At 52.7% G+C, this 15039-nt stretch overlaps 3 protein-coding genes across 3 annotated transcripts; 1 reads left to right on the top strand and 2 right to left on the bottom strand.

Annotated features, from left to right (window-relative positions):
• Positions 1-690: 690 nt before the first annotated feature.
• GT037_007461 (glutathione peroxidase 1) lies at positions 691-1359 on the top strand (the record flags this gene model as incomplete). Its single annotated transcript, XM_038932508.1, has 3 exons — positions 691-733; positions 792-1057; positions 1162-1359. 3 exons carry the CDS (start codon positions 691-693, stop codon positions 1357-1359), a joined length of 507 nt encoding a protein of 168 aa, XP_038784996.1.
• Positions 1360-2497: 1138 nt separating this feature from the next.
• On the bottom strand, positions 2498-5790 carry GT037_007460 (dna-binding protein smubp-2; the record flags this gene model as incomplete). Its single annotated transcript, XM_038932507.1, has 2 exons — positions 2498-5478; positions 5532-5790. The coding sequence occupies 2 exons, from the start codon at positions 5788-5790 to the stop codon at positions 2498-2500; spliced, it is 3240 nt and encodes a 1079-aa protein (XP_038784995.1).
• A 5476-nt stretch (positions 5791-11266) lies between these two features.
• GT037_007459 (plc-like phosphodiesterase) lies at positions 11267-14617 on the bottom strand (the record flags this gene model as incomplete). Its single annotated transcript, XM_038932506.1, has 1 exon — positions 11267-14617. One exon carries the CDS (start codon positions 14615-14617, stop codon positions 11267-11269), a length of 3351 nt encoding a protein of 1116 aa, XP_038784994.1.
• Between the last annotated feature and the right edge of the window lie 422 nt (positions 14618-15039).

Raw genomic sequence — 15039 nt, 5'->3', positions numbered from 1 at the left:
TTACTCATGCTATTCTTGTTTTACGCTCATATCTCAAAATCAATGTGCATAATTGCTTGCCAATGTGGTGATTGTGAAGGAGTCCGCATGCGCGTTGTCACTGAGGGCTTCGAGGATGTTCGGCATACTTCGGCAACCCCTCTACGCTTCCAAATACCTTCTTCTAAGATAGGACCGATCGCGTCAACTCCCAAAAGTAGGAAGCAATCACCGACGTTTTGAACGGCGCCCCACCGCAGTTGGGTTTTCGTCCGTAAGACGCAGTGGGCGGGACAAGCCGAGGTTCTGTGGCAGGTGGCAGCCCCCCAACCACCTAAGCCCAGAGCCAACGATCGGGTCTCCATCAGGGTCTTATTTCGTAAGCCGCAAACTGTCAGCCAAAATCGTGCAAGGCCAGACCAGTGCCTCTCGAGTAAGCAGAAAAAAACGATCAACGGAGCTCCGTGTTTTGTCAGTGCAGGTCTAAGATCACATGTCATGATTCGATTGGGAGGGGCGACAAGCACAGCCCCGCGTATCGCGACGAACTTCAGGCCTGTTTTGCGACACAACTTAAAGCACCGAAGCTTGACCACCACTTTTGCACCTCTCTGTTACTCGATTTCTACACGTTCCTACACACCTAGTACCGGAAAGAAGTTTGACCACGTAACAAAAGGAAGAACAGGAAGAAAGGCGCTTTACACAACCATGGCTTCCGCTACCAGCTTCTTCGACTTCAAGCCCAAGGACAGTACGTTTACTAATCACATCACCTCTTCTGATGCGCTCCAGCTGCTAACAACTCACAGAGAAGGGTTCTCCATACGACCTCAACAAGCTCAACGGCAAAGTCGTCCTCGTCGTGAACACCGCCTCGAAATGCGGCTTCACACCCCAGTTCGAGGGTCTGGAGAAGCTATACAAGGAGGTCAAGGGCAAATATCCCAACGACTTTGAGATTATCGGCTTTCCATGCAACCAGTTTGGTGGCCAGGACCCAGGCTCCAACGATGAGATCCAGGAGTTCTGCCAGATTAACTACGGCGTTAGCTTCCCAGTCCTTGGAAAGATTGATGTAAGTACGAGTAGATCCCTCTCACACCACATTGTCTTGATATTTATACGAACCATTCCCCATACGATGACTGAACACTGGCTAATCCTTCCCTCTTCCAACAGGTCAATGGCGCACAGGCAGACCCCGCATTCGAATGGCTTAAGAACGAGAAGCCCGGCCTCATGGGCCTCAAGCGCGTAAAGTGGAACTTTGAGAAGTTCCTCGTCGGCCGTGACGGAAAGGTCAAGGGCAGGTGGGCAAGCACCAAGAAGCCTGAGGACCTCAAGGCGGAGATCGAGAAGGAGCTGGGCGGCAAATGAATGTTGAGCGTGAGTTTGGAATGATTGCGCATCCACGTAGGTCCGGTGAGCGCCGGGATACATGATGGAGTATTGATACCACTTGCATTGAATGGAATTAATGGCATTACCCATGAAGTGGCTGTGCATGGTTATGGCCTGGTGAAAACCATGAGACAGAAGGAGGTGACATGCTAATGACAACGAGGGTTATATATACTCCTTGACTATGTATCCCGCGTCGTAACAGCCTCAGCAATACAGATGTACCGAGCTTTAATCTCACGCGAAATACATGCATAAGTGGTTCTAATGTCTGGCCACACTTCGTTCAGACCTTGAGGATCTACAAAAAGTACAGGATTCTGCTTGCCTGTCACTTCCATGCGCTCCTTGACCTTGTCATCCAAAGAGCTGGCGAGTATCGACATGTGCCCTGGAGCTGGCATCGATCTTACTTCAGATAAAGAGAACGAGAGCAAAAACATGTCACAATTTCATGGACAATACCGAGCAAAAGATGTTTGGACAGGACAATGGTATAGAGAAAACTCGTAATGGAGAGTGGTGGTGATAATTGTCATCATCGTCAGTATACGCATGACAACAAAGGTCGATAGATGAAATGCAGGACGGAACAAGATGTAAAGCAAATGTTTTATGATTCTCTAACAACAACTGTAATATGATTTTCTCGCCTTTTTCTACGTACAAAAGCTGTGATAAGCCCAAGAGGGCAACAAGGAATGTGAGAAATTGAATGCCACTTCTTCAGGACAGCCGACGAAGCCCTCCGCACTGCAGCCAGGGCAACCCGTCTTACGTCATGTCCTCCATATGACTTTTCACTGCCCATGTCGAAGTGTGAAGTCTCGGATTCATACGCATGGCGGCATACGGCCGCGTGTTGGCACGAGTGCATGAGCGATGGCGCCTGGAGGATAAGTGCCGTGTTGGGCTGCAGTACGGACTGGATCCAATATTGATATCGGTGCTAACGCACTGGCAGTTGCCTTGTTGGGTTCTACCAGCGGAGCGCACTGTAGATTGTACGGCTCCCGGCGAAGCATCTTGCCCCAGTGGGTGGAAGAGAGGCTCGTAGCCAAAACGTGGAAAGAAACCAGTAGGAATAGTTCCCATGGTATCAGGAGACAAGAGATCAGTCGTATCCGTTATTGCCAGTGCCTATCTGGCTGGCAAAAGCCGTAGAAACGCTACGAGCATCGTCATCCTCGAAGCCACCTAGCCCACGTGGCAGACCACGACCAGCGCCGAAGCCAGTTCCAACATTCGGGCCCTGGCGAGTATTCTCTACGTAGCGGTTGAGGCGGTCAGACTGGCTGAGTGAAGTAGGCTTGTTGTAGTCGTTCAAGCTCAAACCAGATAGACTGATACCGCCCGGTGCATCGCTGCGAGTATCGGTAAGCTCACTGGCGGCGATTGACTCACCAGCAACGCTTTGAGGTGCGCCGTTCTTGCCCTTGCCATTTGGACGACCAGGAAGAGGCCAAGACTCCTGGAAATTGGAAAACATCGGAGGATAGTTGGACGGGACACCAACACCACCGAGGGCAGAAGAGTGAACTGAAGAGACGTCGTCTGGGATGTAGCCGACAATGGATCCGTTGTCGTTGTACTCCTGGCGAGGCTTGTTGCCGTTGAAGCCAGCCTGACGACCAGATGTCATAGCGTTGGCATGCTGGTAGGCCATCTGGTAACGCTGAGGTCCACGGTAGGTCTGCTTTGGGCGGCTGAACTGCAGAAGCGAGACCTGCAGGTTGGTCAAAGGACCCTCAACAAGGCAGTTGCGCTCCTTGAAATGGAGAAGAAGGTAATGCCACAAGGGGTGTTTCGAGAGAACCTTGGGGTTACCGAGAATGACAAGACCATACTTGGCACGGGTCAAGGCAACGTTGAGACGGCGAGGATCGCTCAAGAAACCAATACCCTGGTGGTCGTTGGAACGAACGCAAGACAAGATGATAAAGTCCTTTTCACGGCCCTGGAAAGCATCGACGGAGGCAACCTCAACTTCCTTGTAGTTCTCTTTCTTGAAGCTACCCGTTGCCTGCATAGAACTGACAACGTAACTGCGCTGACCTTCATATGGGGTAATGATACCGATATCGCCAGGCTGTACACCAGCCTTGAAGAAGCGAGTGACGATCTTCTCGACGTTCTGGGCCTCGGTACGGTTGAGGTAGGATGTACCGGACGCTGAGATCTCCTCTGCGCCGAGGTTGGACCAGAACATCATTGGGCTGTCAACGACAGGCCAGGGGAAGTCGACGTCGCGACGGATGCGTTCCTGCATTGTGACGCCGTTCTGGAGAGAACCTTCGTAGAACATGTTTGAAGGAAATTCCGACAGACAGGGGTGCATACGGTACTGAACCTGAAGGCGGATGGGTGAGCATCCCAAAATGACCAGACGCTCAAATAGGGACTGGTTGAGACCAGCTGTTGCGGCCTTCTTGTTCATGATGACGGGTCCAAGTTGCTGGTGATCACCAACAAGTACGACCTGCTTGCATCCAAGAACTAAGGGGATCATACACTCTGGCTCAGCTGACTGAGTCGATTCGTCAATGAGGACAGTGCGGAACTTCATCTTGGAAAGGCGAGGATCTCCGGCACCAACACAAGTACAGCAGATGACATCGGCTGCGTTTAGAATCTCACGCTCGGCTGCACGAGTGAGCTGCTTGAACTTCTTCTCGTCCTGACTTGACAATTCGCCAACATCGCTCTTGAGCTGGTTCAACTTGTTGAGCTCAACGTTGGTGTCGTTCATGCGGACTTGCTCGTGAAGGGAGAGGAAGCCAACTGGAGATTCGACATCCTCCCTAGATTTAGCGGTGACACGAACGGTCTTCAACCCAGTAAGATGAATACGTTCACACAGCTGGTCAACAGCAACGTTGGAGGGCGCGCAAACTAAGACTTGACTGCCGCTGATCTTGCAGAGATGGTAAATAATGGTGGCTGAAGTGACAGTCTTTCCGGTACCTGGAGGACCCTGAATCAAGCTAAGTGGCTTTTGGAGGACGCTCTTCACGGCGTTGATCTGACTAGCATTCAATTCAGGGAGGCCCGGTACGCTGAACTTGCGGGGAATCTGAATCTTCATGGGTGCAGCAGCAACCTCATGGCCGAGAAGACGGTGGAAGATGTAACCTGACACGCTCATCTCGTCGATGGCAAAAGTCTTCATGGCGTGTTGCATGCGGTCGAATGAGGTAGCCTTCCAGACGTAATCGGCGCTGAAGTTGTGTGTGCATTCGGTAGGAACAGACTTGTGATCGCCCTTGGTGCGCAGCTCAATTGTCACCTCATCGGACTGGTTGTTGGGAATCTTGATGACATAACCAACACCCTCCCAGTGTGGACGGAGTTCTCCAGTGTAGCGTAATCGCATTTCGTCGCCGACTGCGAGTTTGACGTCGCCCAACTCAAGCTTGGGGAGGATGAAGCTAGCGGTATGCTTGTTGTTCAATGCCATATCCCAGCGGACCACCAGATTATCCTGCGATTGTGACTCCTTCAGCTTGCGGTCGTAGTCGGCCTCGATCTTAACCAGGGGACCAAAGACGTTCTGGTACTGGAAAGCGTCATCGTATCGGAGCAAGACCTTGGCAATAACCTCCTCTTGACCAGCGCCCTTTTCAAGATCGGCAATGGTGGCATTTGCGTTGTCCTTCCACAACTCTTCAAGTTTGGCAATGGTCTGGGGGCTAAGGTGGCGGGCGCGGAGTTGCTCCTGGTCAGTTGGGGCAGGTACGAGCCAGGGAAGGAAGGATCGGTCTTCGATCAGCGGCTGCCAACGCGAGGTATCCCAGTTCATGTCTTTTTGGGAAGGCATAGCAGCGCATGGCTGACGGCACAGCAGAACAACGACGGTGTCTGATTTGGCGGGGATGAAACCGAGGAGAAACACGTTCTTTGTGCCGCAGTTATAGCATTCGAGCGTCGTGTCGCCGAGCGAGGAGGCGGGGTGGAGCTGGACTTCCTTGTGACGGGCGCGAACGAGATGGTTGATGATGTGCGACGACGAAGAGTTGCCACGAGCGCTGCAGAACCACTTGCTGCATGCGAGACACTTGACGACGCTGCCGGCATTGTGGATACCACAGTATGCGCCTACCCAGGAAATTAGCATGTCTCCCATATCCACCCAGACCGTGTTTACGTACAAGCATGTGCTGGTAGTTCGACCTCAGCATCTTCCGCCCGCATAGCAGACTGGCCATTGCGCCCGCCCACCGGCATACTGGCCATGCTCTCCAGATCGTCTTCATCGTACTCCTCTTCGTCATCCGCGCGTCGTCTGCGAGAAAGACCGCCGCGGGAAAGGTCGCCGTCTAGGATGCCCTCGTCTACGTCGCCGGCATTGATGGTGGCGGCCGAGTCGGACACCAGGTGGTTGCCCATGTGCGTAAAGGCGCCCTCCATGGTGAAGGCTCGCGCCAGAGGCTCTCTGGTTGATTCGAAATTCGTGGGGTTGAGATTGGAGTTTCGAGGGCAGTTGCTGCCGGAGGTGTTGAGATCGGGGTGTAAACAAGTCTCGTGCTCACACCATTTCCAGCCGGGATCTTTGGTGGTTGCGCTTGGCGTGTTTGCGCGCGGAAGTGGTTGGTGTGGCGGAGAAGATTGTGTCTCAAGGTTACAGCAATTCAGCGGGGGTCGGAATATCGGAGCACACGGCTTAGCGCACTTTCACCTGACGCAGTCGCGACTTCCTCCACAAAACACTCACTCCACGTCAAACAAGCGAATCTCATTCGAATCCCGCTTTGCCCTCCTGTCCTTTGCGGTTCCAGAACACCACTATGCCCAAACTCTGTGGCAATGGCAGCCTCTCTATCCAACCTCATAACAAATCTCGAAACTCAGTTGTCGTACCGCCTGCAGCAGTCGCAGCTTCTGAATCTTACACACTACCAAACCCCTAAAACGCTTTCCTCACACCAACAACATGCACTCGCATGTGCGGCAATCAAGCACAACCGTCATTCGGAAATCTGCCAACTTTGCCAAACTACGTATTTACCCTGGTCGAGCAGAGAAGGATGGATTGTGCCATCGAGGATATTCACAGCATCTGAAGAATATGCTGAGCTTGTAAACTGCTGGATAGTCTATCAAGAGCACTCGATTCGATGATATCATTCGCCAAGTCAGCCCGCACGTTAGCGATAAGTCATTGGCGAAGATTGTCGATATCTAACCCCCACGTCTGTGGATCCAGCTACAGCAATCAATGTACCGGCATATGTTGATATATCCAATTCTCCATGTATCAAGGTTGAGTTTTTGCCCACGCGATACTATAACAAAACGCCGAGCACTATCGCCGGAGAGCATCCGAATGCCCCACAGTACCCGCTGACATTGTTGCTGCAGCCGCTGCAGCCACACGGGCAGCTCGTCGGTCCCAGGAAACAACGAGGCAACGTGCCGCACGGGACTGGCCATGATCGATCAACGCCTGTGTATTTTGTGCGGGGCGCGCTTGCGACAAGACGTCCATGCATTGTCCACCACTGCAATCGCCTTCAAAATAGTCCGCGCATACTGTACCAGCCAGCCTATGACATAGTTCTGGGAGCGGTCGCGTTTTGATCAAACTGAAAGCCACGAATTAAAAACCTCGATAACATGGCACGCCTTCTGGTAGGCAGGGAGACGAGATCTCGAGATCTTACGGTCTGCACCTCCTTCAAGGTCGGAAGTCCCAGAAGTAAGGGATTGTGGTATCTATGCCCAAAAGGCATCAAGTGGGGTGTACCTCCACAGGTTTTGGGCATGAGAACATCGCGGTATAACGTCGTATGGCTACGTGTACATCTCTTGGTCCACTGGAGCTTGCCTCGTAACTTTGATGGAGAAAAGATTCTCGACTACACAACTTACGATGCCAAAGAAGTGAAGCAAGATGATCGGCTGAAATGTTCCTATAGCACTTAGACCCATCAAAGGCCAAGCTATGCAACTGGCTCCGAACAGTCGCTCTAGACAAAGTCTGTTACTGTAGTCCAACGAGCTCATTCTTGAGGGTGTCGATCGCTACTTAAGCCGCGGGAATAAAGCATTGTAGGTTGGTTTGTACTCTTTTCGCGGCACTTGCGGCTATAGTGGTAACGCGATATGCCGACTATATCGACGCATCTTAGTAAGCTTTCCCGAGATTCTAGCTCACTGACTTGATAGACATTGAATCATGAAGAGTATCAGTTCATGCTGCGCATCAACTCGGTTCAAGTCATCCGATCACCATTACATTGAATGTATCGCATGTATGCAAGCCTACTACTAGTCAGCAGCTCATGTGGTCCGCTCGTCTCGCATTCTACACATGGTCGAAAACTCGAAGCGACGAATAACACTATCAAAATTGAGGCTTGCATACGCTTGCACGTGCATATACGGTCTGACTCCGACTCTATCAGACGACAGTTTCCTGCACTTGGTCATGCAGGACGCCGCATTTGCAAGATGAGCATCTCACCGGAAGACCCCAAAGCTGACATACAGTCGGCTATCCGTTCATGCGCAACCCCACAAGAAGTACCACGTTGCTCAGCATCCGATCCACAGCAAGTTCGCATGGTCACTGCATGCCAACTGCCTGGCCGTGGGACCCTGTTTCGTGACGACTTTAATAATGGAGTCTTTATCAGCCGCCATTTGCGCCTGCGGAGAATCATCGGCAAACCCGTTGTACAAGGGAAGAAGTATGCAGCCTCATCACACCGCGACCTGATATTCAGTCGGAGAACGGCGCCACGTGCGGAAGAAACTATATGCACGTTTGCAGCCTCACATTCCGTAACGTAGTGGGTACCTTGTCCCTAATACCGAGTCGAGCGCGCTTATCCTACAAATGACAGAGTGTTACCAAATTCATGAAATCCTTACATAGGAGTTTTCACGCCCCACAGAAGCGAGGCGCCCCCATACCAGCGCCCTGACGCTTTTGTGGCCGAGGAGCTCAGCTTACAATCATCTTCACCGATAAACGACAGTGATACAATCCGATACGAATCAGTTTGCCGAACTTTCTCTTATGCAACGAACCTCTGCTTTCAGCCTTGTGCATGCTGCAACCTCCGCTCCGTACGTGTGACATGACATGCAAATAGCCATAGATAGTGCAATCGGCCCTACTCCATGGCGTACAGCATCGTAAACGCAAGGCACACCACCACGTTCCGCTGCTAAGTCACTTCTGCCATCACATGCATACTCCTTCACTAAAGAAGAGCCTCGGATAAGCATCCGAGCAAATAGACTTTCGTTGATCGCGCATTTCATCTTTCTCAGCTCCGCACCTGTCTGTCCTCACAGGGCAGTCGTACATGAACACGTACGTACAAGGAGGTCGGCCCCGCAATCCTTTCCAGGATTTTCTCAGGCGATCAGATTCGTAGCTGATGAACAGATGAGCCATTCATGTGGTCAGGAAGAGACATCACTCGCGATGTCTCGCATATGTTCTGCATACCTCGCATCCCACAACATCTCCGATGCCCAATGTTGTCCTCATGCCCAAAGTTTTATGCCCGAAACGTTGTGAGCGCAACCTTCTTCTTACCCACTACATGCATGTCTTGCGTGCAGCTACGCGCGGGCGCGAAAGAAAGCCAAGTTACCAGCAAAGACACATACATTTGGCAAAGGCGCGAAAGCAAACGCTCGGACACTACGTATTGCGTGCATGCTGTGTAACATACATACATGGATAGAACGGAGGTAGCTGCGTGGCATGACTCGGTACATATACAAGACAAAGCTGCACTGCTCCGTAGCAATTCCACACCGATAGTGATAGGTCAAGAAACGGGAACGTGAGATGGAAGGAGTGGAAGGATTAGGCAGAGAGCACAGCCGCAAAAGACCAGAGTTCGCGTCACACAGCACAGCCGCAGAATTATTGGCTGTGATTGATGCATTGATACGTATATATACGGCTGTGTAACGTTACTACGGTGATCGGATCGTGCCGTGAGGTTCCGTCTTGGATTTGCTTTTTGGCTTACCAGCCTTAACCGTCATTCCATGACGAAATTGCCCATTTTCCAGATGCGCATCTATAACATGTCAGTGAAGTCCTATCTATGAGTAATCCCAGTCTATCGGCACATCTCCGTCTCCAATCTCCCCTGTTGCCTCACTTCTCTGAGCAATGACCAAAAGCCCAGTCCAGCCCATCCGCATCTCCCGCAAGACCGGATAGTGGCTTCTGCTCTGCGGGGAACGACCAGCCTACGCTTCCGCTGCCCGTCAGAACCTCGCATCGGGCGCGCGCCTTGTTTCCCAACCAAATTGCCCTACCCGTCCGTTCGCTGCAAATAGAACCAGCGAGCGCCCGTTCCGTTGACGCCACAGCGGTCCAGATCGACACAGGCTTTGCTCATTCACTTTTTTTTTTTTGCAGACTAGACAATTTCTCCGCACGTTAGTATCGTTAACCCTACGTAGATGAAGTCACGACATCATGATTGTTTGAAACACACAAGGTGCGGAGTAAGTGCATAAGCAATATGTGGAGTGTGGGGTTAGGCGGCCGAGGTAGGAGAGAGCATGTGTTGGCAGAAGTCGAGTGATCATTCTGCGAGCTAAACAATGCAAGTGCGGAGAGTAAGGAGGTTAGAACGGAAGCTAGCCACGTCAACGTGGCAGGCAGGTTTAGCTGAAATGTCATGTCAAATTACCATGTTACTGTGCCATGCGTGCGGCGTTGCGGCTCCGAGGAAATGGTTCGAGGCAGCGTAGCGCGTGCTCTCGAGGCAAAGATCGTGAACGGCAGCGTCGATCGGGCCGCAAGGCAAGCCGCTTCAACCCATCGCCCCTTTCCGTCAATATCCTCTCCTGAGATCAGGAAAAGTTTTCACCACCGTGGCTAAAGCATAGAAGCATCGAGAATGTGTATGTGTGGAAATTTGACTTCCAAATTCGCGCAATCGTAGCGCCGAAGTCGTATGGTATCATTTCTAAATAGTTGTTGAGTGGTATCTTCCTGATAATTAACCTAGGTATCCCACGCTATGCCATGCCCATAACCCACACCAAGCCAAAGAGGTGAGTATTGGCCAATGCACACCCCTCTCTCCTTGCAAGACTAGCATGCAAGCCGGGCCGGCCCACGTATAGAATTGAAGAGAAAAAAGTTGCACCAAACCATGTCCTGCATTGAAGCGAAATTGATCGTCCTCCCAACCGCTCACAGGCCACCGCCGGAAGGAGGAGACGAAAGAAAGAAAATAAACGAACCGAAAACCAAAAACCGACCTTCCCATGCGAAAACCCCGCACTGCAGGCTCGGCAGATGAAAACAATGCTATGCAAAGCAGTTTTGTGTTGTCGTAGCGTCGTTATGAGGTTGCTAACAAAGGAAACAAGAGAATACAGGTAGAAACTTTGTACAGGGTAATGACCGAGCAATGAAGCTCAAGAAGCAAGTCTATGGGATATCGCCAAGATGCAGTTACTAAGGTCAAGGTTTGCTCGCCGGCAAACCATCCTTGTTGTCCCCATAGTTGAGTATTGCGCCAACGACCAATGAAGAAACAAAGTATTGGTTGAAGAAAGGGTATATGCTAGAAGAGAAGTGTAATGAAACGATCGACGTCCAACGGGACAGGTGATCAGCGATAACTTTTGAGTGCCGAGGCCATGTTGCGGTTCGATGAGGGTTTGATAGCCGTCGGAAGCGAGCTTGCCAACGAGGCGGTTGAGCAAGGACGCGATGTTCTGTTTGAGGATAGGGTGCGGGATTATATGCCGAATGCATCAAGTCGAACCGGAACGCCTTAGGATACCAGAGTAGAGGTCGGTAGAGGATAGAAATGTATAGTACAACTGCAGCCGAGTCGACGCGTGGCGGCGTCGTCAGCTGCAAAGAGTGGCGTCATGTTGCAAGCTCACACTATCGCTCAAATGTGCTGGAGCGACTGATAGAGTCTAGGTCAGACTCCCGCGACTCGCTTCCCGCCCGTTGTAGGTCTTCCTTGCGCTTCCTACGCTCGCTAGGTGCTCGGCTGATCAAGCGTCTAACAAAGCTGCGGCTCGCTTTGTTGCTTGTGGGTTCTTGAAGTGGGCTGGTAGGCTCAATGGATGACCCGCAAGAAGCGCTTGCGGAAGGTTCGGGCGCATCGACAATGTCCTGCTTCTTGATCTTGCAGAAGAGGGTGGAGAATAAATATTGCTCGCCGTTACTGTCGTAAAGTGGAAGATGGCGGTAGCCTTGCTGGATGCTGTTGAGCTTGGCTGTGAACGTAGCAAGAGGGGCGTGGTTGGTGGTTCGTGCATCGAGCGAGTTCCAAACAGTCCAGCGCACGAAGACAAGGCTTGGGTATCTAGTGGTGACCGTCATATCGATCTCGTTGCCGAACTCAGGGTTGTAGCCATTGCCCTCTACGATGCGTGTTCGTTTGCGCAGAGGGTTGCCGATACCAGAATGGCCATTGCGAGCTGATGCGTCTTGTCCACCAATTCCTGTGGCATTCGCACCCATATCCTCTGCGCAGTACATCTCAAACTCGACGTACGGGTTGATGTTGGCTTCTTGTCCAAGGCCGCGGGGGCGGGGTAGCTGTTGAGCGGAGATGATCTGCACAGTGAATTTGACTTCTTTCTTGGGTGCCTTCCTGTAGCTAGTGGCTGGGGCCTCTGGGTCGAGACGAAGCGCAACCGGCTTCAGCACGTAGCCTGTGCGGTCTTCACCACCAGCGAACATGGCTTCATTCAACTGTTGACCAAGATCGTAAGTTTGCCAGTTCAGTGCAGCCATTTGGACGCCGCGACGCCAGAACTTGAGGGGATCGAAGTTGGATGAGTTGATACGGAAGGCGTGAGGGTAGACGCGCATCAGGCAACGCATGTTGTGTGCCTCGAGCAAGTGCTTCTCACGAGCTCCAGGCTTGGTGAGCTTTTCGAAAGCTCGCTCATTGATAGAGAAGACATGGTTGAACGTGTTCGCATCGATGCTGCCAAAGTCTGTGAACTTGACTCCGCGTGTGTAGACACCGAGGTTGCCGAGCTCTTTTGTGATGTTGCTGGTCTTAGTCTTCTTCGGCTTACGGCGATCGTCCACTATCTCTGCTGTCTCAGCAGTGGTTGCGTTAGGGCTATCGCTGTCTTCAGCTGAGCTGACCGCTGCCGATGTGGGCAGCGTATTGTTCGAAGTTCGTGGTGTTGCCCAAAACGACTGGGATCGCTCTGGCGGGCTCATTGAAGGGGGGCTAGAAAGAAGAGGCGAGTCTGGGACGAGCTTGTCGTTCAGCATCACAGGACGTGACCAAGGAGAGCTGAAACTGCGCTGTCTTCTTGAGGTGATCTCGCCCATGAGGGCCCTGGTATCGATCTCATCACCAGCAGCTCGCTTGACCTTGATAAGAATTCGGTACTTCAGTTCCTCGGGTGTAGGCAGCGATTGCGAGTCAAAGTCTAGCGGCTGGAGCACCAGCTTGTCGCCGAACTCCTGCATCATGATCTTGACCATGGCAGATTGTTGAATCGGTGAGCAGTGCACCTCAAGCGAGAGGATGACTGGGTAAGGTGACTCTGTGAAGGCATACTTGTTAATGACCTTGATGGTGTCTTGAAAAAGGATGCTCTTGGTCAAGGTTCGGCCGTGCATAACAACAGGGATATTATCGGCGCCATCCCAACAGTCGATCTCAAGGCATCGGCAGCCCTTCTGGAGCGCTGTAATGTAGGCCTCTGTGCTTGACTCGCCTGCGACCTGGCGGCCGAGCAGGTAGGTGTTGTGGGAACTGGAGATGAAGTACTCGTTCAATGGTCGGTTGAGTTCTTTTGGCTGACCGACTGGCTTGAGGATGGAGTTGGCGGCAGATGTCAGATATGTTTGGAAAGCCGGGAAGTTCATTGCCAAGGGCAACGGGATATCCCCACCCTCAGTGGGAGTAGCAGCCATCCTGGGTCTTGTCGCGCGCGCAAACTTCTCGAAAGTGTTTGTCCAGTACTCAAGGTCTTCGTTCACGTCTACGCCCTGGTCCTGACGAAGAAAGGTAAAGAAGGTGAACTTGTCCATTTCAATTTTCGAGCCAGATGTGTAGGTCTTGTAGATGGCCTTGATGTCTTTGCGCTCCTTAAGGCGTCGGACGAAATACAGAAATTGCTGTTGGTTGAGTTTTCCAGCGTCCAGGGTATCGGCTTTTGAGAAGTAGGCGCGAAGCGTGGCTTCTGTGCAGTTGATGTGCAAGCTTCGGCAGAGCTCGACAGTGCTTGGGAAGTCGAGAGACTCGTCGCCTCCGCCGCGCTTTTTCATTGCGCGTTGCCAGACAAGCTTTGCGCTCTTGTCGGCGAAGCCAAGTAGGCCGGCCATGAGGTCAATGCGGTTGCGCGACACAGACTCAAGTGTTTGAGTCCACATGTTGAAGACGCCGACGTCGGGCGCAATCAAGTGCATCGTTCGTATCCGGCCTTTGGAGCGAGTTGTGTCGGTGTACACAATGGTAAACCAGTAGGGTGCCCAGTTCTCGGATAGGCCGCACTCTTCGCGGTAGTGCTTTGCTTCCGGTCCTGAGCGGATCTCTTTCACATCATCGATGTAGAAAGCTTTGGAGGGTCGCGATGGATCCCAGAATACCTTGGCCGATTCCAGATCGAGCCGCAGGTTGATCTCCTTCTTCTCCTTCTTGGTAATCTTCCTCAAAACGGTGCCTTGCTCAAGGCGGGAGTTGCGCACTGGGGCGACAACTGCGGCATCTGGTATCGAGCTGAAGCTGGGGGTCGGGTTCGAGATGCCAAGGCCGTGGATGGGCTCAAAGGGGTCTTCTACTGCTTCTTCCTCTTCAAAGGCGTCAAAATCGGAGATGCCAGTGTCGGCGTCGGCGGCAGTCCTGCTGTCGCTGCGGCGGCGCATGATGACGGGGCCAGAGCTCTTGTCGCGTAGTGCTGAGGTGTTGCCTCGGCGGAAGCGGCCTGGAATGTTTTGGGCGCCCCGGCTAACTCTGCGAATCAAGCCCGGTCCCTTTCCCAGGGCCTCGGCCATGGCCGAAGGTGAGGATGTGGGCGGCGACTGAACTGGTGGTAGTGGAGGGGGAAGGAGCGACTCCGGCAGGGTGTAGGAGGGAATGGCGGGTAGCGACGACGAGACGGGCACCATGCCCTCGGGAGTAGATTGCAGGGAGCCATTGAGGTACGAGGCCGTCAGGGCGGGACTGGCACGGGCGGGAATGTTGATGGCGCGGGCGTAGCTGGGCTGGGGTGAGGGCATGCGCGGTCGCGAGTAGGCGTCGTGTAGCAGCGACATGGTCGTGGTAGTGTCACTTGAATCAGATGGAATCCGGGCGGGCTAGTAAATCTTCATGGCGCGGGCAATGCTGAGTGAGAAGGAGCGTAACGGCGTGCGGGCGCCACTTGGGTAATAAAAGCAGACAGGATCAACAGCCTGCTGGGTCCTGGTGGAAAGGCTCAGGCTAGGAGCTGCTTTGCATCGTGAGACTGACGGAATGCGTTTGGGCTATGACGAGTTGGGACTGGGAAGCGCGCGCTGCGCGAAGATGCAGACGCAGGTCAGCTGGGATTACTGGAGAATTGACTTGCATGCACTCTGCATGGATAATTTGGGATTCTCAAGTACTCCGGAGCAGTCGTGGGGGTTGCAAGCGATTCGGCAGACCAGGGCGGGCGAAAATCGATCAGCGCGTGGGTTCGGTGCTGCAGGAAATGCGG

Source organism: Alternaria burnsii (assembly GCF_013036055.1).
Source record: "Alternaria burnsii strain CBS107.38 chromosome Unknown 715, whole genome shotgun sequence".
NCBI lineage: Eukaryota > Fungi > Ascomycota > Dothideomycetes > Pleosporales > Pleosporaceae > Alternaria > Alternaria burnsii.
The sequence above is the reverse complement of the archived record's forward strand: the minus strand, read 5'-3'. Positions and strand labels throughout refer to the sequence as shown.